General features: G+C 44.0%; 1 protein-coding gene across 1 annotated transcript in view; it reads left to right on the forward strand.

The window, feature by feature from the left end:
* Nucleotides 1–25,878, forward strand: part of SETD3 (SET domain containing 3, actin histidine methyltransferase) — a 72,488-nt gene that overhangs the window by 1,215 nt on the left and 45,395 nt on the right. Inside the window, exons 2-6 of the mRNA XM_053282936.1 lie at nucleotides 6,828–6,989; nucleotides 7,301–7,393; nucleotides 8,409–8,557; nucleotides 11,076–11,148; nucleotides 11,358–11,614. Of these exons, the coding sequence (XP_053138911.1) occupies nucleotides 6,887–6,989; nucleotides 7,301–7,393; nucleotides 8,409–8,557; nucleotides 11,076–11,148; nucleotides 11,358–11,614 (675 nt within the window). The 5' untranslated portion in view covers nucleotides 6,828–6,886. The remainder of the gene's footprint in view (nucleotides 1–6,827; nucleotides 6,990–7,300; nucleotides 7,394–8,408; nucleotides 8,558–11,075; nucleotides 11,149–11,357; nucleotides 11,615–25,878) is intronic.

Here is a 25,878-nt window from a genome sequence, read left to right on the forward strand (position 1 = left end):
ACAGCATGGCCTAGCTGTAACTATGACATGAAACTTCCAATATACTTAACCAACCCTATCTTTTAAATCGTCTTATGTAATTCCCCCACTGTCTCAGTCTATATTCCATATTGCTCCCTGATTCACAGTCTTCCATGCTGTGTTGATCCTTTTAGTTCAGCCCTGTTTGCACTTTTAGTTAAAACAGGTTTCTCATTAGCACTCGCATTCCAGTGTTTTATATTCCTACCTTGCAACTCTTCACCCGGTCTCATCCTGCCAACTAATTTAACATAATTTTCCTTTACTGATGAGTAACACTTTCACTGAATTCAGTTTTCTAGAATTCCTGTGCTTTGTCACTTACTCATGAATGTGTTTGTTTATAAAGTGTTTAATGTGTATTGCATTATGTCATAAGCATATGGACAGTATCTATCTCTTTCTAGGCTTTTAGCAGCTCTGCGTACATCTTGTTTCATCAGAACCTGCTGTCACACATGCTTGTCCCTAAGTGCCTGTTTTGTTTATGGAAATTGTTCTTCTAGTTCTGCCCTTTTTCATGATGGGATGAAACTGTAACTTTCCCACTCTGTTCTCTTTTCCTTAGTTTGATTTCTGTTTTGTCTGTTGTTTCTGTTGAGCTTCTGCTTGTTCTGTATCATCTCTTTCTGCACCTTGTTTGTCAGACTATCTTACAATTTCCCTTTTCAGATTTAATTTGCTCATAACCAAATCCTTCAGGGCAGAGGAAAGGAGTGACTGCATCTGCTTTCCTATACTCCTTTCCTATTGGATCCCTTCATTCTCATTTTCCAGTTTGTCATTTTCTCTTTTGAAGAATTAATTTCCCTCCCTCCCCAGTCCCCATGCCCTCTTTATGAAATACTTTCTTCATCTTGCTATATTTTCCATTCATGCTCTTACGTATTATCTTTTAGGAAGAGGTAATCGTATTACTGAGTAGTGGCTGGGTAATTGTGAGATCTAGTTTTCATGCCACAATGTTTCGTATATCTCAGTTCCTGTCTTCCTAGGAGGAAGTAAAATAGATGTATTTGCAGTCTGCCAACAGTTCTAATAATGGACTAGCGTCTTAGTTCTAGTCTATTGTCTTTTTGAAATAGATGCTTTTTCACAGTTTGTAGAACATGTGGATCAGAGATTTCACAATATAATGTGGGTAGTTCTACAGCTTAGATAGTGTTCCCAAAGTGTGGATGTGCTACTTAAAGTGTTTTCATTCTGTGGCGATTCCTTAAGAATTCACAACTCAGAACCGCCTCCATTATGCTGCAAAAACATGTGGCTCTCTTGTTAAACTGATGAGCCCCCGTCACCAGTGAAGAAGTGCAGTAAGAACTGGAAGAAAATCGGGACAAACTACTAAAGAGTATTATATTTTAGCTCTCCTCTGGGAATAATTTTTCTTTAGTAGCATGTGGTGTGGCTAGCCTGTTTATCCATATTTTCTAAACTTATCCCTTGTTTTGCAGGTGCCTGCAATATGAGTAATCCTGCTACTGGTTAGGGATGTGCACGAACCCTGGGTTTGAACCCTGGTCGGCTCGAAGGTTCAACCGCGGGGGGATGGCTTTAAGGGCGGGGGAGGATGCACTTGCCCCCTCCCCCATTGGAGCACGATTCCCTAAAAACCCATTGGGGCGGCAGTGTACCTCCCTGAAACCTCGTTCCGACATCCGGATGTAACCAGTAGTAGTGGTTGGAACAGCGGGGGAAATGGGGAGGGGGAGGGGTAAGTGCATCCTCCCCTGCCCTTAAAGCCATTCCTCCGTCCCCCCCATCGAAATCCCCCCCCCCTCGGTTCTGTGCACATCCCTACTACTGGTTATGGCATCAAGGATCTGATTTTTTGAAGGGTTTTGGATTACCTTATTGCTAAATATCATTTCTATGAGTAATGTTCCTGCTACATAAATGAATAATAGGCTGTGTTACTTATTTCTGGATTTTACTCTGTGCTCTAGAATAAAATTATAGAGCCTCTGTTTGACAGCAAGGCAAAAGCCCTATATCTGTTGAACACACTAGTGTTGACTTGTGCAATTTTTAGCAATTTTAAACTGTTTTAAGAAAGCCCTTGGTATATCACATGCTATTTTTCCTAAGAAAGCTTTAGAAATCAGATATAAAGTATTGCACTATAATTAAACTCAGTAAGGAAATGGGCAGGATCCAGACATATACTGTTTGAAGAAAAGAATGTTTTGCTTGTGCAACAGGGGAATTTTTTTTGCCAACCCTCCATGTCCTCCGAAAATATGTCGCTGAGGGTTGGAAGATCCTCAGGAATGTATTACTGGGAGCAGCAGAAAGTATGGGGGATTGCTGAAAACTGCCCCTCCCCCATTGTGTGAGTGAAACATTCTTCCCCTGACTCTGTTAGTTTGGATCCTGCTCAGTATATTTTGCTATTACATGGATTTAGTGAGAGAAAATACTTTTCTTTGAAAGTTGAAGCGGGCCTTGCTTTTGAAATATAATCTTCACCAGTTCAAATTATTAAGAGGCAAGCTAGTTTGATTCACAGGCAAAATTGCCATATGCTGTTCTGCTGTGATATCTTACACCAGTAGAATTAGTCTTTGTAAGATAGGGTTACTGATTAAATCAGTCGGCTGTGAACAGCTAGTTGCTTTGTGAAAGGAAGTTGAAGGGAGAGCATCATTCTATATCAGTTACATCACCCCAAGTACTAAATTTGGGGACACTGCAAAACATATTGTCAACTGTTGGTGACTGAGGTTCCTGACATTCTCAGCTATAGTAGCATCCAGAGTAATATAGAAAAGCAATACATGATAAATTGCAATTAAACGTTCTTTTAGCCGCAATAAGTAAACATTGAACTTGCTTGTTCAGAGGCATCCTCAGATGCTGGAAACAATCGGAATGGCTTTCTTCATCATGTTCTGTTTGCGAATGTTCCAGGAATATCTCACTGGCCACTGTTGAGATCATGCTCAACATGGGCTTCTTGTCCAATGCAACAAGGCAGTTATGTCCTCAAGAAATTGAGCATGTTTGGAGCTTGGCCTTCTAGTTAAAAGTAGTATTTTCCTTGATTACCTGGTCCCCTTAGTTTTTGAGAGTTTAGAGTTTAGTTTAGGTTAAAACCGTCTTCTGTATGGTTTTAAATTCTTTCCCACAATCTTGAGAATCTCAGGATTCCAAGCATAGCTTTTTGGAAGTACTACTGCTTGTGCTTGGTATTAAATGCAAAATATAATACCATCCTGGTTTTTTTTGTAGGTGGATGTAAGAACAAACATGTGCTTTTTAGGCCATGTCTTTGAATAAGCTTTTATGCTATGAAGTCTATTTCACGTAGTTCTTCCAATAGGGCTTAGAGTGCTAAAAGCTACTGTTTTCTTTCTAAAATCAAAATCTTGTTTGGATCTTGTACCCAATAAATAATTAACTTTATACTAGTTTGGACTTTGAAAGATGTTAGAAATGTGTTTGGAAAGTTAGGGATTTGGTTGGTTATATTGTGAGGATTTAAAAGTTACAAATATTTGTTCTTGGGTGTCTGTTTCCAGAAAGATTCCATCTAGTTTCAGCTTTTCTAGTGGCAGAATTTAGCCTGTCCAGAAGCTTTAAAGGCAATATGTCTGTGACTTTCTATAGATTCCAGGCTAGATTCCAGTATTTATATCATATTGAAAACAGGAGCAGATACTTCAGATCTATGTGGCAAAATCAGGAGTTAGTCTATGCTTTGCTGTCCATAGATGGTGCCTGTACCATTGAAGTTGCACCTTTGGATCTATGGTTCCTTCAGTGCACTGTATTTACCTGAATCGAAGACTAGGGATTTTTTGTTGTTGAAGTTTTTTGATATTGGAAATCAGGAGGTTGTCTTAAATTCAGAATCCTGTTCCTTTTGTGTAAATGCAGGTATAACTGTATTTAACCTCTACTTGTTAAGGGGCTCATCTTAAATTCAGAGGAGTCTTCTATTCGGGTAAATACGGTATTTAGGCCTGTATTGGCTTAAAAGTACAAATCCTGCAATACGCTCCTTCCTTTCCAGGGAGCTGGGTGTTATTAGCAGTTGAGACACAGACAGCTCTGTTTAAGCCTTCAGAACTGGTCCCTGACTATCTCAAGGTGATGTTGGAGATAAAGAACTTTGTGGCCTTTGATTAGGTTTCCCAATTAGTTTTTTCAAACATTGCTAGTTTTTCAAATAATGATAGTCATTGTTCAACTGAGAAATCAAGTCTAGACCTGTTGGTGTATTTGACGATGATGGTTTTCTGTTTTATGCCTCTCATGAAGCATTGAATGTTACCAGCTTCGTTCCAAGTGGCACTATATATTTATTGCTGATTTGTGTGTTCATGCCTCCTCTCTGGAAGTATATTATTTACTATGACAAATAGCAATATAAATCTTGAGTTGGACTGAAGCAGAGTCCCAGGCTTCCCTTACTGTTGTTAGAGATTATCATTAGGGATGTGCACGGAACTGGGTGGGGGTTGCTCGAAGGGGTGGGGGGTAGGGCTTTAAGGGTGGGGGAGGGTGCCCTTACCCCTCTCTGCCGCCCCTTCTTCTTCTTTGGCTGGAAGTACCAGGGGCATGTGCACAGGCTGGCGTGTGCACACATGCCCGGTACTTCTGGCTGAAGAAGAGGGGTGGCAGGGAGGTATGCTGCCGCCCGAGGGATTTTACAAAACTCCAGCACCGACAGGGGGGACGGGACAAGGGGAGGGATAAGTGCACCCTCCCCCGCCCTTAAATCCTACCCCCACCCCGATGAACATTCGAACTGGCCAGTGTTCAAACCTGTTCAGAAGCCTGTAAAAGGGCCTCTGAACAGTTTCGTGCATATCCATTGCGCCACAATGAGCTGATCAAGTAGTGGTAAAAATTTCCTTTCCACATGCGGTAGCACTTTTGGGAATATGGTTAAACTTGTGTGCGCCTCAACAGAGTTTCTAAACCCTGGGTTTAGATTAGCAGCCACTCCCTAAACAGTGTTTGCTGCTGGAATTCATTGGGATATTTTTAAAAAACCCAAATGTAAAATACTAGTAAAATGGCTTGCAGTTTGCAGGCATGCCTCCTATACCACAAAGTCTGGACTTCCTATATCTAAAAGTACCTGAGAAAACTGCCAATGTTTCAGTGCTTTTTCAGTGGGCGAGTTTTTCCTTTTCTACATTTTTTGGGAAATGCTTTTTTCTGGGATTTTTGGTGGGGTTTTTTGTAGTCTGGGAACCTACCTGTAAAAACGGCATGTTTCTATCTTCCATGGTTTGGTCTGGAGATTGCATGCCAATGAGTGAGACCCAAGCAGCTTTATAAATATAAATATTTATTTTATTTTTTATTTTATTTATCAGATTTGTACACCGCCCCAAACTTTTGTCTCTGGGCGGTTAACAATAACATAAAACAAGTTTAAAACATATACAAAAAACTTAAAACAATTTTAAAATTAAAAATAAACCAGAGATTAAAACCTAAAACATTTAGGAAGCTGAGAAAGCTTGGGTGAAAAGATAGGTTTTCAGGTGTTTTTTGAAAATTGCCGGAGATGGGGGGGGGCAAAATTTTAATAAAATTGGCAAAATTTTATTCAAATACTTGAGATATTCAAATACTTGGGATATTGTGTGTTATAATACCTCACATTCCAAATTTTGTTTTAATGGGCATGTCTTAAAATGAGAAGTCTGATAAAAGTAACTTGTGGATTCTTCTTGGACTTGGCTCTGCTGTAAAGAACCTTTCCTTGGCCTGTCTGATAAGGTTTCTGGGTTATTTGTGTTTGCACTGTACTGATTAGTGGATTGTGCAGCAGTTCAAGTCTGAAGCATTTTATTGATGGCAGCATATTTTGAGTTTGCCTAATCCTCCCATCGTATTTTAAGAACCGCATGATAAGGTGCAAAACCGAATGTTGATGAATTTATAGATATGTTTAACCATTCTTAGAGAGTTATTTTTTCCTGAAGAATTTACTACAAAGTGAGTGCCTTTTGAGGAAAAATATTGGGTATACTTTTTTATTTCCTAAAACTGATGTGTGGGAAGGAAGAGAATGTTTTTAATCTCATCAAAGAGTGAGGTGTTTTTTTTTATGGAACAGAAGTTCAAAGCTGACACAACATCAGATCTTTGCCAACAAGAGCGGGAGATTGGTTGAGCACTTGCTGCCGCTGTTTTTACATGTTGCTGTATGCCAAGTTAGTTGGATCCTCTATATTTGGATATGCAACTTTGCTGCATGTAGCCAAGCATATTAATCACTGTTGGCATTCCCACCCACCCCCAAGAAGATCTCTGTAGTTTTCCAGAGATTTAAGGTTTGGATACACTAAACTCAACAGGTGGGAATATCCACAGCACTGGATATTGTCTGCATATGTAGACAACCACTTATCCTAGTTCAGCATTCTTGTTGTAAATCGCCCTGAGATGTACATTTGGGATGGGGCACAAATACGATAGTCTTAAACGCATGCATGTGAATCCCATTGAAATCCACAGTCTACTGTTGTCTGACAGGTTATAAGTCAAACATTTTATTGCTGCTGCTTATTCCTCTGTTGCTAATGATCCTTAATGGAGATGAAACCCTATTTTATTCAGCACTGTTAAAAAGTATATATTTATGCAGGTAGATGTGCTAAACTACTGAAGCTTTTTCTGATATCCGTACTACTTTAATGTATACTTCAGTTATAGATGTTACTAATCAATCTATAGTGTTACCAGATATTTCTTTGAAACATTTCAAATATTTGCTCACATCTCCCTAAAACATTCAGAAAGAAATAACTTTATATATAACTCTTTTTTCCCCTCCCCCGAAGGATTACATAATAGAAGAAAACCCTTGCTTACTTAACTACTGCTCTTTTAAAGTTGGAAGATGGGGAAGAAAAGCAGAGTGAAAACGCAGAAGTCAGGTACTGGAGCTACAGCAGCCGTCTCGCCGAAAGAAATGTTGAATCTAATTAGTGAATTATTACAGAGTAAGTTTAATATCTTTAACTTCTGGAGAGAGGGAGGGACAATATGAATATGTTCATAGGGAAAGGAGACAGTGCTGAATTGATTATTTCAATCAAGTATTTGAACTTCGAAATTAAAACTTTCAGAGTCTATCCAGGCTCTAGACTTGAGTGTTGAAATATGTTCATGGCTTCTGTAAATTCACATGGTTGCTATTGAAGCTTATGCAGTTAAAGCTACAGGTTCTTATACAACACTCTCTTGATGTTGAGAAGAATAGAAAGGATAAGTTGCATTGAACAGAACATTATTTTGGTTTTTATTCTTCCAGAATGTAGTAGTCCAACGCCAGGTCCTGGAAAGGAGTGGGAAGAGTATCAGCAGATTCGAGCTCTTGTTGAGAGAATCCGTAAAAAACAGAAAGGTAAAATGAAAAAAAGACTTTCTATCTGTTTGTGTTCAGAAGTAAATCTGTAGTTGTATTTAACTGCCTTGTATTGCTTTTAAAAAGCTCAGTTGAAGCATAGATGCTCACAAATATTAGGTAATGTTTTCAAAGGGATTAATATTTTATTGTACAGTAGTGTTTAACGGACCAACCACATGTATATTCACTTTTTAAAAGGGAAATGGAGGAACACCTATAACCACTGTAGTGGAAGCATTCATTCAATTTGCTGTGCATTTCTCATATTAACATGGAGATGAGGTTGTCTTATCTTCCTCTAATGGAGGCTTCAGGGTTTTCTAATTAGATTATCAAGATGAGTACACTGTTGTTTTCAGTAAAAGATCTTCTCAGTAAAAAAGGCAAATGACAAGTTAAAATAAGGTGAATAATGTATGATTGTTGTACCCAATAATGAACAATTCTTAACTTGTCTATCAATTGACAATTTCCACTCTTATGTAAGTTTCACTGTTTCCGCTGTTTACCATAGCTTTGTAATGGGAATACTATATGTATTTGGAAGTAGTGATATAGATTTTCAGTGGTGCCAATGAACAGTCATTAAAGCGAAACCTCATTGAGCCGCTCATGTTTAAGTCAAAATAAGTTCATATTATTTGGGAAGGCAAGGGAGTTGGGCCAAGAAGTACATCAAGTTGCCAGTGACATGTGACTTTGGCAGAGATTAGTTGGTATTGCACCTCTTCTGTCCCAGTCAATACCAACCACTGGACTGTGAGTTGTTAGGAGGTAGCTTGCATGCATACATATCAGCAAGGCTGTTTTGCACTCTTGAGAACTGTACTTCCTGACTAACTGAAATAGAAGACCATGGTGCTGCACTCTAAAGCTGCTATGCACAGACAATTTCTGGATACTTTTTTTTTTTTAAGAACAGCAAGTGCAAAAAGTGATGAATACTGTGTCTATGCTGTCTTGTGGTGTTGGCTTACCATATGTTTCTCTCTGGCATTAAATGTGAACATAGGTTTGTCTGTTGTATTTGATGGGAAAAGAGAGGATTATTTCATTGAACTAATCAAGTGGGCCAGAGAGAATGGTGCCTCCACAGAGGGTTTTGAAGTGGCTAACTTTGGAGAAGAGGGTTTTGGTTTGAAAGCTACGAGAGAGATAAAAGTGAGTATAAGGTAACTATGGTAAATGCATTAGGGTTGTAAAAAGTTCATTTGGACAACTGTCTGCTTTGTGCACTGTGTTTGAAAGATTGAAATTTAGCAAGCTGGGTTGGAAAGCATACTTTACTGACCAGTCAGGAGTAGCCCAAGGTGGTATGGTGCCTGAGGGAAGCTGCCCTTAGTGGACCAGCCTCCTTTCAGAACCGGCCTTTGCAAGCTTTGTAAGTGATGTGAGGAAGAGGGAGGGTTGCCAGCAACCTCCACTTCCCCCCCTCATGCTCCTTGCAAGGATTGCTGGGGTCAGATCAGCCCCAAAGAACCACTTTGGCGATGGCCATTTTGCTGCTCACCTGGTGCCCCAGCAGTCTGCTGGCTGAAACAAGCACCTCATGAAAGAGCCACCCCTGTGACTAGTTACACATCATTCAGTGTTGATTTTGTTGAAACTATGGCCCAGGTGCAGAGATCCTCCCTGCAAAAGTAGTAGCATTTTAAACTCTGACCATTCTAATATCTTGGGAGGCAAAAAGGTACCTGGCTTGGGTCTCTCTCAACTTCCAAATGGTGTCCTGTGTTTTCAGCGGTGCCAGCTCTTTTCATTCCCTTATAGACTGCCTTTCCTTCAGAGAGTTGAAGGTGGCATATATACACTTCCTTGGTGGTCTTGCATCTAGGCACTGGTCAGACCCAAGCCAGTGTAGGTTCAGCAAAGTTGCTGTATCACAGTGCTTTCAGCTTATGCCCTAGGATTCCAATTTCTGTTTAGTGCTGTGTGTGAGATGCAGGAGCACTGATACAGAGGCATACACTCTTTAATTGGAGGTCCAGCTCTGAAGCTTTGACATGGATGTTGAAGTCCTCTGTGATTAACACCACAGGGATCTTCAACACCTGGTTCAAGATCGCCCTTGTTAACTCAGGCAAGGAGACTTTGGGGTAGTATTCCATCCCCAGTCTGGCCTGATAGCCCTGCACCGGGTTCAAACACTCCAAACTGGAACTCAAACTGACAAACAGTTTGAGGAAGATGGACTCTTTACGGATCACAGCAACTCCCACTCCCTGACCATTGAATTTTTGCACCAAGAACCCCAATAGGCACAAGTGGGAGAGGTCAGCTTCAGTGTTCTCTCTAATTTTTTTGATCTGATCGTGGAATGAGTTTTGTTCTGGGTAGCAGTATCAAGGCAGTGTGTGCACACATGCATTCAGAGTGGCACCTTCCTGATTCAACCTGAACGGGATCCAAAATTAACTGAGCGGACATCCAAAAACTTGCGAGCGTGCGCACACCTTAGAGGGGACACTGATCAGCTTCCAAGTCTCAGTAATACATGCCAGGTCACAACCTTCATCAAATTGTGGATGACTGATGTTTTCTTATGCACTCGCCTAGTGTTTAGCAACAGCACAACCATACCAGACAGCTTGTTGGCAACTCCCCTTCTCCTCATCTGGTCTATCCAATCCCCTCCATGCACCCCTGCTATGATAATCTCAGTGGTGACACACATCTCTCCCTGCAGCTTTCTGTATGCACCATTGCCCAGGTGCATTGTAAACAAAGTGGTTAAAAAATAATGTTGAAATGAGTGTAAACAGCAATGTGGGGTTGGCACAGGGCCAGCCGGAGTCTTGTTGGGCTCCTTGCTTGCTGTTCCTGCACTAGTAGCAGCAAAGGCACTAGGGAGGGTTTTGGTGTCTCGTTCACTTACCCCTGTCTCTTCATGAAGTCATGGTCACCCTTGCTGAATTGGGCACACTTAACTAATGCTCATGTCTAAATTATTCCCTCTATATACCTTGCTTGTTCCTATTCATGGGTGAAACTCCTTGTTTGCAAATGAACATTCCTGGGTGCTCATTCTCCAAGATCATTCATGGGTGGAGAGGCATTTGTGAAACAGGGTTGGTATGCAAAAGGGAAGAGTGTTTGCCTCCTGTCCCTGTTATTCCCCCCACCCCTCAAAATGCTACATCCCTCAATGTAACGTTCCCCTTGCCTGCCAGTTTTCCTGTGCAGGTTCCCACTTCTTTCACTGCATTCACCTTATGAGGAGAAAACAGGATTAGGAATCCTGTTTTTGTTTTATGACATAGTTTCTCTTTATGTTGGGAATCTTCAGTTATAACATACGTGTATTAGGTCTGTAACACTATGTGTTGGCTGAACTGCAATGTCTTGAGATTGTTTTAGTGAACGGTGATATAGAAATTTACCAATAAAATAAATAATAAATAAATTGAACAATAAATGTTAGTCTAAAAATAGTCTCTGTAATTTTGATCAGAGAGAGATGGTCCTCCAGCCAAAAATGGTGGTTGCACGTGGGCTTAGAACAGTATTTGGTCAGCTGTTCCAGGTACTTGTGCATTCGATTGTTTATCTGAAAGCAGTTGCTACGTACTTACCCTAAGCAAGCTGGCTCTCTCTCAGCCGGAGATATAGTGTATATAGGAAAGCCATGTATATAATGAAATGCATCTCCATAATTATGAACTTTCTTTTTATTTTATAGGCAGAAGAGCTTTTTCTCTGGGTTCCCAGAAAATTGCTGATGACTGTTGAGTCAGCTAAAAATTCCATATTGGGTAAGAGGAATTTTGCTTACAAATATGTCCAGGGCATGTTATGTTAATGGGAAGTAATTTTACTTGTGCAATATTGTAAATTGACAAGTAGACTCAGTCAGTGCTGTGCTTGAAGCATTTCAAGAGGTGAGAGGAAATTGACCACTTAATATGCACATAGGGCTTTTATTTCAGAGGAAGTAAGTTTTCCTTATGGATTCTTTCTTTAGGCTCCTTGTATTCTCAAGATCGAATTCTTCAAGCCATGGGCAACATCACATTAGCATTCCATCTTCTTTGTGAACGGTGCAACCCTAATTCTTTCTGGCTGCCTTATATCCAGACTCTCCCAAGTGAATACAATACTCCTCTTTACTTCGAAGAAGATGAAGTTCAGCATCTTCAGTCAACTCAGGCCATACACGATGTTTTTAGCCAATATAAAAACACTGCTCGACAGTATGCTTATTTCTACAAAGTTATTCAGGTAAGAGTTTGTAACCCCAAAAAATCTTATAAAGGTGAACTTATTTAAAAGGGGGGGAACCCCCCCCCCCGGCCGCTCTGGTTACTTCAATGTGGTTTCTGCTGTCTTGCCTAAGAGTTGCTAAAATGATTACTTTCTTACAGTTCATCCCTATCACTTATATTCAGAAAATACCTGTCTCTGCTTTGGGTGTAGTGTATGCTGGCAGGAGGGCTCACATATAAAATATAAAAGGACCCTTGGTAGGAGTGCAGGTGCATCTTTGCTGTGCAGAGACACACATTGCTCTCCCTTTGCAATCTCTGTAGGTGAGTTTTGGACCACCCAGTGACCAGGGTAAGTTTTGCCCTCAGTATGACAGTGCCCTGAAGTGCGGTGCGTTCTGTAGGAAGGAGAACTACACGGTTGCACTGAGTGACACCACTGGGTTTGGGAGCTAAGTTTGCTGCTTACTCCCTCCCCATTGTACAGCTCCTTTGTAGATAGTTGCTTGTTCATGCTAAAGTGTAATGGGATGGTGTACTATCCCGACAAATACCCTGTAGTAGCCATTGATTGAATGAATGGGAACAGCTTTTTGTTCAGTTGTGTGAAAATATATGGAAACTATAATCTAGTTTCTGGTGTTGATTGTTAGAATCAATGTTCATTTTTAGAAGGAAAAGAATGTTGATGTTCCTATGTTGGACTACTGAAATAGTGTAGAGTGTACCTGCAGAAGTTTAACTGTTCATGGACCTGAATGACTACATAGCTCATATTCCTCATAGCTTCCATTCTCCTCCCAATTAATGCTTTTCAGTAATGTTTATCTTTCATCTTGTTAGTATGCTACTCTTTACCAAAAGGATCATTGGACTTCTGGTCAGTGTGTTTGTATTAATTACTTTAATGCTGGAGTAAACTACTGCTGTTAAAGTAGATTGGCCACATTCAAGATTTACAAAACACAACAAAATCCATACAATTTTCATTTTCTATAGGCGAAACATACTCCATTCTTTGCCATCTAGACTTTTAATTACTTTTTTAGCTCTCTTTTGCATCTTTATTTTTTTCAGTAGGTCACTTCTCTATGAACTGTGGAGCTTTTTGAATTCTCAGTGCCATAAATAACGTCTTAAATGTATCAGTGTTGCGGATGTAGTGGTTGGGTTTCGGAGAGGCGACAAGAATGTACCAGGAAGAGCACAAGACATAATCTCTGAGCTCTGCTAGCTCTCCTTGCTATAGCAGATTTCCCTTATAGTAGAGTTCAGTTTCAAAGGCAGCTTGTCCTTTTAGCTGCGGGAACCGCTCCATCACAGAACAAGCAAATCTGTGGCTGCAGGTAAGGTTCTTTTGTGCGTGTGCACAATTTTTAGCCTACTTTCCTTAAGGAAAGTAAGCTTTTGAGATCACCCAGCATTCTCTGTGTGTGTCCGTATGTCGCCCTCCCTGCCCCCATTAACTTCACAATGCCTGGACCAACATGAACCAAATTGGGTACAGTTGTAGGGACATATAGGGACACCTCAATGGCATAGTTTGTAATGCTGCAATCCGATTCAAGATGATGGACACATGAATGCTTGAAGTGCAAGTGGGATAACTTTTGAACCGCTTAACCAATTTGAACCAAATTTGCAACAGGTGTAGGGACACAGACGGCTCAGTGGCATAGTTTGTGATGTCATCCGTCCTAATTCAAGGTGGTGTACATGTGAATGTTTAAGGCAGAAGTGGGCTGACTTTTGAGGATGGTAATTATCAAGATTCTAGTGAAAATAAACTAGGCAGATTAGTTCTTACCAGAACAACTTGTTTCTTGGTTTCCTGTCCAAGGTTTTTGTAATCAAGATCCTTTTTACCCTGGAGTTAGCTCTGAACCCTGGTTGTTGCTTAGACAATCTAGACTTGCCCCCAAAGTGTGTCATGTATTGAAGAGGAAACTGTCTCCAATTAATGCATAACTGTAGCCTCCACCTATCGGACTCCTCTGGTAACTAACCTACCTTAGGAGGTGGAGGGTCAGGCATGTTATATGGGGTGTGTGTCCATCATGAGGCTAGCCTGTGCTTTGTTTTGTCCCAACTTGTTGCCTTGATTCTTATGCTCTTCGGAAGGGAAAGCTTCAGGTTGTTTTTCTTGAGAAGGTACTCTGCCAGTGGGATCTTCCAGAAGAAATGAATCGTTGGCACTTACCTGAAAGATCATTCTCCTCAGAAGTATGGCTTGTATCCGCAGGAAGCATGGGTTGTCACGAGCCTCCTGCTCCAGACAGGGCCAATCAAGAGCTTTGTCACTTGTCAGGAGGGGGGCGGGCAATCCCCTCGATCTCCAGTCTGTAGTCAGCTCTGAAATACTCCGAAAAGATAACTCAAGAATTTGTCAAAGGATTAGTCAAGATAGGCAAGTGAAGGTGATCCTCCCAAGAAATATGGAAGAATACCCCTGAGTTCCGGCCTGGAAGTGCCCCCCGGCACCTATATATATATAGTGGATGGTGCAATGGATAGGCGGAGTGGAAGGGCCAGCCAAACTAGCGGGTGGGGGTGGATACAAGCCATACTTCTGAGGAGAATGGCCTTTCAGGTAAGTGCCAACGATTCATTCTCTCTCAGAAGAGGCTTGTATCCACAGGAAGCATGGGACCTACCATAGCCGCTGAGGAGAATGTGCGGGAGTCAGGAAGTCTGGACCTCAGGTAGGTACCACCTGTTGCTGGACGCGCCGACCGAAGGATGCATCGGCAGAGGCTCAGTTGTGTATCTTATAGTGTCTTGCGAAGCTAGACAACAAGGCCCAGGTGGCTGTACGACAGATAATGAGCGGGGTGCCAAGGTGAAGAGGGCAGACGAGAAGGCCGCTCTCCTGGTTGAGTGGGCCGTGATGCCCTCAGGAGCGGAAACACCGGCCATGGTGTAAGCCAGTTTGATGCACTGGCGGATCTAGCAGGCAAGAGTGGACGTGGACACCTTCTTGCCCAAGGAGCAGTCTCTGAAAGAGACGAAGAAAGTCTCAGAAGCCTGGAAAGGCTTGGTGTGCCTGAGATAAATCTGGTCTTCCCTGCGCAGGGAAATGGACCTAAGGGGCTAGAAGAGGGGCCTGGTTAGGTCTGGAGCATCAGATTCAGGTCCCAGGTGGGAAACGTATGCACTGGGGGTGGGGGCTTCAGAATAGTCGTGCCCTTAAGGAATCATTGAACATGAGGGTGTGAGGCTCGGGAGGGGGCTTCCTGTACCTGAAGAACTGACGAAATAGCAAAGACCTGTCAACGAAGGGTGTTGGGCCAAATGCCCTTATCTAGGCCACTCTGTAGGAATCCCAGCACCTGCACCACTGTGGTCGCAAGGGGGGATGCGCCCAGGGACCTGCACCACTGTGAGAAGACCTTCCCGCTGGATTGGTAGACTCTGACTGGAAGCATGCCTTGAGGCCAGGAGAGTAGCCTGGACCTCAGCAGAGTACCCGTGGGCCCCTAGGGAATCCCACTCAACCTCCAGGTGAAGAGATTGAGCCACTTGGGCTTGGGATGGAAGTCCGGACCCTGGCTGAGAAAGCCTGTTGTGACACCCCAGGGACGGGGTGGTGGTGGTTTCTCTAGACTACTCCACTAGGTCCGAAAACCAGGGCCTGCAGGGCAAGTGTGGGGCTACAAGTATCACCTCCGCCCGCAGCTGGTGGATTCGCCAAACCATCTGGGGGATTACGGAGAATGGCGGGAAGGTGTATCCCAGGCCAGGGAGTTGTCAGGGCATCTGTCCCCTCAGGTCCTGGAGTCCAGTATCTGGACAGGAACCAGGGCAGCTTGGCCTTCCCCGGGCTGGTGAACAGGTCTGTTACTGGGTAACATTCCACTATAAGCTGGAATGCCGAGGGGTCCGGGGACTCCTCTGCCAGGTCCAGCTGGGACTGGCTGAGCCAGTCCACCACGGTGTTTGAGGAACTGCTTACATGGTTGGCATCCAGCAAGAGAAGATGCTTCTCTGCCCAGGAGAGAAGTGCTGATGATTCCTGCATCAGGGTCCGGGACCTCGTCCCCCGTCGGTTGACATGTGCCTTGGTGGTGGTGCTTTCAGTCCGCACCAGCACATGCTGGTTCCGAATCGCAGGGAGGAACTCCTGGAGGGCGTACTGGATCGCCTTCAGCTCCAGCCAGTTGTTGGAGTTCCCCTGTTCAGGACTGGCCAGAGCCCCTGCATCACTGGGCGCTGGCAGTGACCCCCACAGCCCCAGAGACTGGCGTCCGTGGTCACTTGGATGCGACTCACTGGGAGGAAGGCGAGGCCCTTTTCCATGGCTGGTGACATCCACCAGGCCAGCGACCGTTGGATTCTGGGGGAGAGGCCAACCTTTGTTCTGGACCTCTGGAGAATCTGGTCCTGGAGAGGCAGCAAGGGGTAAAGGTGAACCCCCCTTGTTGAGGGAACCGGTTCAACTGCCTGGATGCTGAGGAGGTGTTGAATGGCCTGCAGCATCAATTAGTGCTTTTCTGGCTTGCGCGACTGGAAAGATGGGAGGAAGCGGTCTGGGGGCTGGGCTGCTAGTTCTAGGGAGTACTCCTGGGTGACCATCTGCAGGACCCACGCATCCGAGCACGTGGTGGACCAATTGTGGGCGAAGGCCTGTAGCCGACTGTCCACGGCAGAGGGAGGATAGTCGTGCGGTGGTGCGCGTGGGGCCGGACTTGAAGTTGAAGCCAGAGTGCTGTTGCCTCTGGTGGGTGTGCTCATGAAAGGACTGCTGTGGTCTGGGCCACGAAGGACTGTCCTGCCTAGTCTGGCATGAATGGAAGCTTGACTTGAAGTCCTTAAGGGTGGAGGAGTTGGAGGGAAAGGACCTATGTTCCTGTCTCTGTGGTGCAGAGGGCATGGCCTTCTTTTTGTCCTTGGTTTCAACCAGAACAGGCTCCAGTATCTCCCCAAACCACTTGCCCCCTTTCAAGGCAGAGTTAGCCAGGTTGCTTCTGGAGTTCTGGTCAATCCTCCAATTCTTGAGCCCCAGGAGTCTGTGCACCATTACTAGAGGCCAGAGTCCTAGCAGACAGCTGGGCTGCATCCAGGGAGGAGTCTGACATGAAGGCAGCGGCCTTCCCCAACTTGTTGAGCCCCTGGCAGAGAGCAGCTAGCTCAGGGGGAACCAGTGGCATCAACTCCTTGACCCACAGTATCGCCGCCCTGGCAAACACGGAATTGGCCATAGAGGCGCGCATGGAGAGGGCCGTGGCCTGTGGGACCTGCGCACTGTGGCATCACACTGTTTATCACCCGTGTCCTTTAAGGAGCCTTCCCTGTCCCTGGGTAGAACGGCTCCTGTGACCAGGGCTGCCACTTCGGCATCCACAGGCGGTACTTTAAGCTTATCCATAACCGCCTTGCTGGAAGTGTAAAACCGCCTAATAGCAGGAGGAGGCCCCTTGCTCTCCCTAGGTTTGTCCCACTTAGCCTGGATAAGATCCCAGAACAGCTGAGGGCAGGGTACGGAGACCTCAGGGGGCCCTAAGGGGAGGCAACACTTCAGGGTCCCCTTCAGAAGGCTGGTGGGGGGGTGCTGACCCACCCCGTCAAGCTTAAGTGTCTTGCGGGCCTTGTGCAGCAGGATTGGAAAGTCTGCACTAGAAAATAACCGGTGTGGGGGGGATGTTGGGACCTAGAAACCTCCCCCTTGCCGGCCGATAGTTCCCCCTCTTCTCTGTCTGACTCGGAAGAGTCAGAGCCCTTATCGGACCAGGGTTCCAGCGGCCGCGGATGTTCGGCGGGGACAGAAGGGAAGCGGCAAGGGGAGAGAATTGGGGGTCCAGGCTAGCCTCGGAGGGCTCGCCTCCCAGGGGCTGGTGGCTGGTGCCTCCTGTGTTGGGTCCCATTTGTGGGGCAAAATGGCTGCCGCCGTGGTCTGTACGGAGAGGACTGGGAAAATGGCTACCACCACTATGGGCTGGGAGGAGAGGGCCGGGGAAATGGTGGGGACGCGGGCCCAGGGAAGGTCACTTAGCTCCTTGGAAACCACACGGTGAAGCAGGGCAGCCAAGCTGGCTGGGATCTCGTCCTCCCCTTCATCTGGCGACGTGGCTGGACCTCGGCTGCGCAGAAGTGCTTGGTGGGCAGAGCTGACAAGGGGTCGATGGATTCTATCTGTGCCTGGGAGGCCAGTGTGTCCCCTTGCGGCAAGGCCACGGCTGCCGTCTCCCGCACCAAGCCTCCCCCGGTTGAGGCTGTACCAATCAGTATGGTTGCAGGGGGCTTAACTGCGGGCAGCCCCCACGTGCTTGTCCTTCTTTTCCACCCTTTTCATTTTGGCCGCCCTGATGGACAAGTTCCTGGTGCGGGAGAGGTCGCTGCTACCCACGTGGCCTGGCACTCAGCGTGTGCCACCGAATCCTCTGAGAGGGAGTGGGAGAGGGAGATACTTCTCTCTTGCTGCGTGAGGCCATTTGGGAGACGCACGCTCATGCCGCAGTGGAGGGAAGAAAGGTTGGATCCACAAATTCCTTTTTCTTTCTTTCTTCTTCCTTTTTGTTCGCTCTCTCTCTCTCTCTCTCTCTCTCTCTCTCTCTCTCTCTCTCTCTCTCTCTCTCTCTCTTTAAATTAAGGATTAGATAAGGATGGGTGCCTGCCTCCCCTGTATCCCCTAACTGGCTCAAAATATGTAGGAATGCCAGTGGGGAAAGGGAGCAGGAATGGAGCAGTTAAAAAAGGCGCCTGCTTGGAGCAAGACAGGGTGAAGAACTGGAGACCGAGGGGATTGCCCCTCCCTCCTGACACGTGACAAAGCTCTTGATTGGCCCTGTCTGGACAGGAGGCTCGTGACAACTCATGCTTCCTGTGGATACAAGCCTCTTAGGGAGAATCAGTGTTATAGCAATGACCTGCCTACTAATCCTGTAGGCAGAAGTATAACAAGTGGCTGTGAGGCCACTGTACCAGGAGACCACCTGGGGCTGTTTTTGTGTCGTGACATTGGCCCTGCAGTATTTTGCCTGTCAGAGGAGAGCTGGTCTTGTAGCAAGCATGACTTGTCCCCTTAGCTAAGCAGGGTCCAACCTGGTTGCATATGTATGGGATACTAGACGTGTGAGCACTGTAAGATATTCTCCTCAGGGGATGGAGCCTCTCTGGGAAGAGCAGAAGGTTCCAAATTCCCTCTCTGGTTTCTCCAAGATAGGGCCGAGAGAGATTCCTGCCTGCAACCTTGGAGGAGCTGCTGCCAGTCTGTGAAGACAATACTGAGCTAGATAGACCAAAGGTCTGACTTGGTATATGGCAGCTTCCTATGTTCCTATGTAACATCATGAAGCTAGCTGGCACATGGGGAGGTGGTTTTGGGGAGAAGGCAGAGCAATGGAAAGAGTCTACTTGGCAGCCAGCAACAAAATTGATATCTTGTACCTAAAATAATGCATTCTTAGCTCAGATCTTGATAAATTTTCTGTGGCTCTAGGAGTCAGGTTGCCCTCTGCTTCATATGGGAGGTGGTAGCAGACCCGCTGCTTGCTGCCAGCAATGCCCTCTACTCCCCCAGCAACACCCTCCACTCCATTGGAGGCCAACTCCCCACCTTGCTTGTTCACTTCTTCTTCTGGCCATGTCCACCTGGCTTAAGCACATAGTGTACCAACATGGCCAGAAAGAAAGGTGAGCAGGCAAGGTGGTGGTGGGTTGCTTCTGTTTTTTCCAGGTTGCATCCATCTGGCTCAAGCAGATGATGGACAGACATGACCCAGAAGGAGCAACAGACCCCCACTTTGCTTGCTCACTGCTCCTGGTCATGTCTGTCCACCTGGCTCAGGTACCACGCTTAAATTCCCAGGTACTATGATGGGCCAACACCTGGGAATTGCCAAGCCTTTTTAGCTCACATATAATTTGTTGCTAAATCTTTTTAAGGTGCTTCTAGCCATTCCTTCCTCATATTGTTCTTCAGATTTTAAAGCTTTTCAGAGCAGCTACTGTAATGTAGCTGGTTGTGAGTAATCGAGGCTTTATACTGCGGACACAAGAAAGCAGAGTCTATTCAAATAAGGTGCACTGCAGAACATCCTATCAGACTTCATTTTGTAACTCCTAAAAAATCAAGCAAAAGCTTCCAAGGTAGCTGCTCAGCCTTCATCAATCATTTATTGGAAAGAATGTCTCCAGTGAGAAGATGGGTGCATTCTGCAACACCGTATTTCAACCATCTCTGCTTAATGGGGTAAAATCTCAGATGAAACATAATCTATTTCCTGCCTGTCTTTATTGAATTGTAATGTCTATTTACAATTATTTGGAACATTTTTTAATACTTTAAAATGAAAGTTTTGTACCTAATGTTGTCATAAAATCACTGTGCAATGTAGGCTAGACAAAATAGTCCCAGTTTGCCTTTAAAGCTACATGAGTCTTTTTTATATATATATATATCGGATATGAAAAATATCAGTACTAGGTTTCCATAGTATTAATGGAGATCTCCTGAGGCATAGTCTCTTTCATTTCAAGTTCTGTGTTTATGCTTTTTGTTTCTCTACTTGAGGAGTCTAGGTTGCTCTAAAGATGCAGTAGTACCATTAGATGCTATTAGCTAGGAACTTCAAAATCATGTCTGGGTAAAGCAAGGATATTGTAATAGAATGATGAATTGGAAGATACATATTTCTTCCCTTTTGAACAGAAGGTGTTACATTAATGAGATGCCAATGTCACAGATAAGCTCCAGCATTTCCAAAAAAGGTGGGGGAGGGGTGGAGAGAGGAAAAAACGTTGGCAATACTAGGTTTCTAATGTTTTAACTGATGGTTAACCAAGCCTTTATAGCTGCCATATGTCATCCTAGTGCAAAGTTAGTAAAGCATACCACTGAATGATATGTCAAGATTACAACTTATGTGTATTACTGACATTTGAAAGTAGACAAGTGCCAGCATTCCCAAATGAGAGATATACTTTAGAGGAACAATGGGGTGTATGTGTGGTGTTTCAAGATTCTTGTTACATTTTTCTGTCCCAATTGTCATTCAAATAATTGAAGGTAGTATTTATTGATGATTTCCTTTTATCCTTACAACAAAGCCCTGTGAGATTGCTGAGGCTGAGAGATAATGGCTGTCCTAGGTTTTCCAGAAAGTTTCATGCCTAAACTGAGATTCAAATTTAGGTCTCTTTGTTCCAGGTTCAGCCCTCTTTGCTGTACTACTCTGGCTCTCTGGTATGACTTAATAAGTAAGGTGCTCTGCACACATTAAAGCAAGTGTGATTTTGAGATACATGCAGGTTCTAATGCTTGATAGCTGATTTAATTTGCTTTTTCATAAGTGTAGTAAAGAAAAGGATCAAACTTGAATGAAGGCAGCTTTACGCCTTGGTTGTGGTAACTAGCCTGGATGCACACACAAATAGGGTAGGGGAGTTGTGTGCATCCTTTTGCTGCTGTTGCCAACTGAATGTTAGTCTGGTCTGACAACTAAAAGCAGGTGTGAGGTTGAGTTGACAAAAATAACCCCTTGAGCCAGGCAAAGACCCAGACTGACACCATTTAAATGAATGTAAATTGATACCTAAAATGTAAATAAGGAGGATGACTGGATCTCTTGAGATAGTACTTCAAGAAAGGAAGAAAATGGTTATTAGGTTAAAGTTGCTTTAGGAAGGTTTTTCAGTTTGTTACAGTGCAAACCTTTGTACACTCTCAGATGTGTGCATATAACTACCATCAGCATTTTATGGGCTTTGAATGTGTGTTGCAGGGTGAACAGGACCCAAATGCTGGTTGCATAATGCTAGATTCTTTGTGCACTGAAATGTGTTGAACTAAGCACAAGAGGGAGCCATATAGTTTAGAGATTTGGAGTGAGATTCCTTGCTCTTTGAAGATATTTACTGCAGTTTGTCCTTGTAAAAGAATATGCAGTGATTTCCTTTTTTAACTTCCCCCCACCCCATGTGCAGCTGGGGGGAAAGGCACATGTAGCCTTCTCCAAAGAAGAATTGCTACATAGATCACAGCAGAGCAGTGGTCTTTAGCCCATAAAACCACACAGCAGTACTCTCCCAGCTGTACTTCTTCCCTGCCAGATTGGCGAGTGAAGCAGATAGGAATAAGTAAATGATCGAAGCTCTTCATTCACTTTTTAAATAACAATATATTTCCGTATAATATAACTTTGGGTGGGGGGAAACTACTTGAATCACTACTGTCAGCAATTACACTCCAGAAAAGGAACGTTCTGCAGTAAATTAAAATCACTTTGTGTGTCTTTTGGGTTGCTTCCTGGGAACAGAGATCAAGCAAAAGGTTAGGGTATTTAACATAGGCATTAACTATTTCACAGTGAGGTTTCTGGGTTTCAGAAAGATTTTTCTGAAAATTCCATAGGCTGGGGCAAGGGAACAACATCCTAAAGGTGCACACCTGCCTTAGGCCAATTGCTTTTATACAGTCAAGGGCCAAGAATATATTTACCCTTTGTGTCCCTACTGCAGTGGTAGGACCAGATATGGCCCTTGAAGCTGCTTCCTCACCTCTGCCTGACACGGAGAGTTACCCACCTTTTAATGCAGTTAATTACATCAGTCAGAGAAAGGGTCTCTGGAAATCCAGTACTCCATTTTCAGAAGCCCTTTCTCTCCTTATTGTGGGAAATGTGGATCAACGTGAATTGGCTAAGCTCTTCCTTATGAACTGCTGGCATTGCAGCATGTGTCGGCCAAGCAGATCAGGGCTGGGAGAAACTGGGTCCCCTTTTAATACTCTGCAAGGGACTTGTGCCCAAGATCTCATCCTTGTGCATCAGGGTCACTGTTTTTATTTCAGACTCCCATTGTAGGATGAACTGATCTCCCCCCCACAGCTTCTTGGAGGAAAGGATTCTTCTTACTAGTCAAACTAGTAGAGTTGGCCAGGAGAGCCTCAAAATGGTGTAGGTGAGAGATCTCAGATGGTTCCATTTCAAATGGTTCCATTTCTGGATCTTCAGTGGAAGTCCATTTATCAATCATTAGTTGGTTTTTCCTTGTTCAGTGATTTGGATCCTACTTTGGTGTCTGCTCCCTCCCTCTTGCAGAGTAGAGTCAGAGTATCCAGGAAAATACAGTACTGAGTATCACCTTTTCATATGTGCCTGGCTATCATATGAAAGTCTTCACATCAATAGCAAAACAATCAAGCCACCTAAAAGTATTACTATCTAGCCAAAACAAAATTCGTATATTCAATAACATTCCTAGCCATTTGTTTAAAAACAAAACAAAAAACAAGCCCACAGAAGTGAGTTCAATTCTCTCAAGAATATACTAAGTCAGATAACTGCTCTAACTCAGTACTGTCTACAGTGACTGGCAGTGGCTCTACAAGGATTAAGACTGGGATTTCCCCCAGCCCTACTGGAAGATACAAGGAATTGAAACTAGGAATCTCTACATGCAAAACATGCCTTCTACCACTGATTTATACCACCATGTAGTAATAAGTGAGAACCATCATTAGCTATACTGTACTATCTGTGAAATGGCAGCCTCCATCCCTTAGTCTCTGGCGCTTAAAATCAAATTAAGCTGGTGCTTAAAATAAAAAAGGTTGCAGAGCAGCTTTTAAAATGACACCTGGGGAATAGCTAACAGGAGCTGGGCAGTATCCGGTTCAGCAAATGCCATCCTTTAAAGTGCGAGGGTGCAGAGGATTCAGATAAAACAGAAGGGGACAGAGCAGAAGCACATAAAGAGCAGATAGAAGGCTGTGCCAGCTGGTCAAAGAGTCAAAAGAAAGATAGCATACACCAGGTAAGAGATTCAGCATATAGGTGCTTATATGCCAGTGCCAGAAGCCTCCGAGCCAAGATAGGTGAGCTGGAGTGCTTGATTGCTAACACAGAAATAGATATAGTGGGCATAACAGAAACATGGTGGAACAGTGAGAACCAGTGGGACAGTGTTCTCCCAGGACAGAGAGGGGTGCCTTGGAGGTGGAGTAGCACTGTATGTTAAAGAAAGGATAGAATCTAACAAGGTAGAAAACCTAAGTTGACTGGGGTCCTCCACAGAAACCCTGTGGGTGACAATACAAGGCTTGAAAGGAAATATGCTACTGGGGATGTGCTATCGCCCTCCAGATCAAAACACTGAGAGTGACTGGGAGATGCAGCAGGAAATCAGGGAGGCATCAAGGAGAGGCAGGGCTGTAATCATGGGTGATTTCAATTACCCACACATAGACTGGGTAAATTCACAGTCAGGTAATGACAGAGAGGTCAAATTTCTAGATACGCTGAATGACTGTGCCCTAAAACAGTTGGTCTTGGAATCAACCAGAGAGAAGGTGACCTTGGACTTAATCCTGAGAGGTACCCAGGACCTGGTTTGTGATGTCAGTGTCATCGACCCTTTAGGGAACAGTGACCATAGTGGGATCAAACTCAGCATACATGCGGGGAGAAAATCACCAAGGAAGTCTAATACAGAAATTTTGATTTTCAGAAGAGGAAACTTCTCCAAAATGAGGAGTATGGTGAAAAGAAAGCTGAAAGGGAAAGTCAGGAAAGTCACTTCGCTCCAGAATGCATGGAGTTTACTCAAAACCACAATACTAGAAACCCAGTTAGATTGTATACCCAAAAGGAGGAAAGGTCTGGCATTTGTGAGAGAATTGAACTCACTTCTGTGGGCATTTTTCTAACAAATGGCTAGGAATGTTATTGAATATATGAATTTTGTTTTGGCTAGATAGTAATACTTTTAGGTGGTTTGATTATTTTGCCATTGATGTGAAGACTTTCACAACAATCATGGAGGTGTGGGCTTTCTGTCAGGCTCCAGTGAGGTCTGAGTGCCTGTTTACTCCCTGGTAAGAGCAATTTTTTTAAAAAGGCATTATGGCAATTATGACTTTTTTATAGGGAGATTCATAATGAGATTTTTTTTTTAGATACATAAGCAACTATGTAGCACAATACCTGAATTTCTAAGAATGAAATGGTACAATCTTGTCATTGGCCACTGTGATCTCTCTCTCTCTCTCTCTCTCTCTCTCTCTCTCTCTCTCTCTCTCTCTCTCTCTCTTTCTCTTTCTGAATCTGTTTTCAAAATAGCAACAGGTTTCAAGTGAGATTTTTTTTTAATTTTTACATTTTTATTCCAATATTCCTCCAAAGAGCTTGGAGCGGTGTACATGGTTATGTTTATCCTCACAGCAACACTGTGAGGTAGGTTAGAAAAACAATCCAAGGTGGACCCTGATTAGTGAACGGGACAATTCATGTTTGCTGCCACAAGACTATTAGTGTACTTTAGACACAAAGCATGTGTAACACTTATCACAAGGGATAGTTGATCATTTTACTTTGTCATCCATTTTCAAATGGTCAGGATGATGGCCACATGGTGTGTTGTGGGTGACTTGGACATCTAAACATGAACAGTAGTAGGGGCTATTATAACACTGAAGGAGAAGTACAAGTTGAAGTTTTCTCAAAAGAGGTGCTTCTACTTTTGCATATTCTAATCTACAGCAAGCTGCTAGAGGTTTAATTGTTGAAACTGAGGTGCAACTTGCATTCCGTTTTCCATTTCTCTGCTGCTTGATGAAGTGAACGACATACAGCCACAGTAACATATCTAGATTAGTACCAGAGCTTTCTGTCAGGGAAGGGGGATTTCTGGCAGCTTTTCTTTGCAGCTACCTGTGCCTCGTAAAATTGTCTTAGGAAGTCCCCCAATCCTAAGTGCTTTCCAGTATGTTTAAAAAGTGCCTAGCAAAAAGAATACTCATGAGGGGTATGTGTGTTTATATTATTATTTTTTTGGGGGGGACGACCCACATTGGGCTTTGCTGTAAAGCTTGCAGTCTAAATGACAAGACATAGTTTGAGGGGGAGGGTGGGAGATAAAGAAGTTCATCAAAAAGGTTAGCAATAAAAAAACTTGAGATGAGACCTAAGCCATTTGAACATAGGTGAAATAGCAGAACGAATATCCATAGGAAGAGTATTCCAAATGTAATGGCTAGGGATGTGCATAAAACTGGCTGGTCCGGTTCAGTTCAAGTCCAAAGTGGTCTCCAAAATGGCCACTGTGATGGGGGTGAGGCCTGGAAAGGTCCGAAGACCGCCCGAACAAGGTGACTTGAGCCATAATGCAGGCCTGCAGGGGGAGGGGGGAACCTGTGGAGGACACACACACCCCGCGGCCTTGGGGAAGCCCCCCCAGAGTGGGTAAATACAATAAATAAATATGTTACCGAAAAAGCTCGTGAACCCCTCCGAACGGCCGGGGTGTGTGAGTGTTGGTCCGATGTTGAGCCGAACTGGGGGAGGG

Source organism: Hemicordylus capensis, chromosome 1, assembly GCF_027244095.1.
Source record: "Hemicordylus capensis ecotype Gifberg chromosome 1, rHemCap1.1.pri, whole genome shotgun sequence".
Taxonomy (NCBI): Eukaryota; Metazoa; Chordata; class Lepidosauria; order Squamata; family Cordylidae; genus Hemicordylus; species Hemicordylus capensis.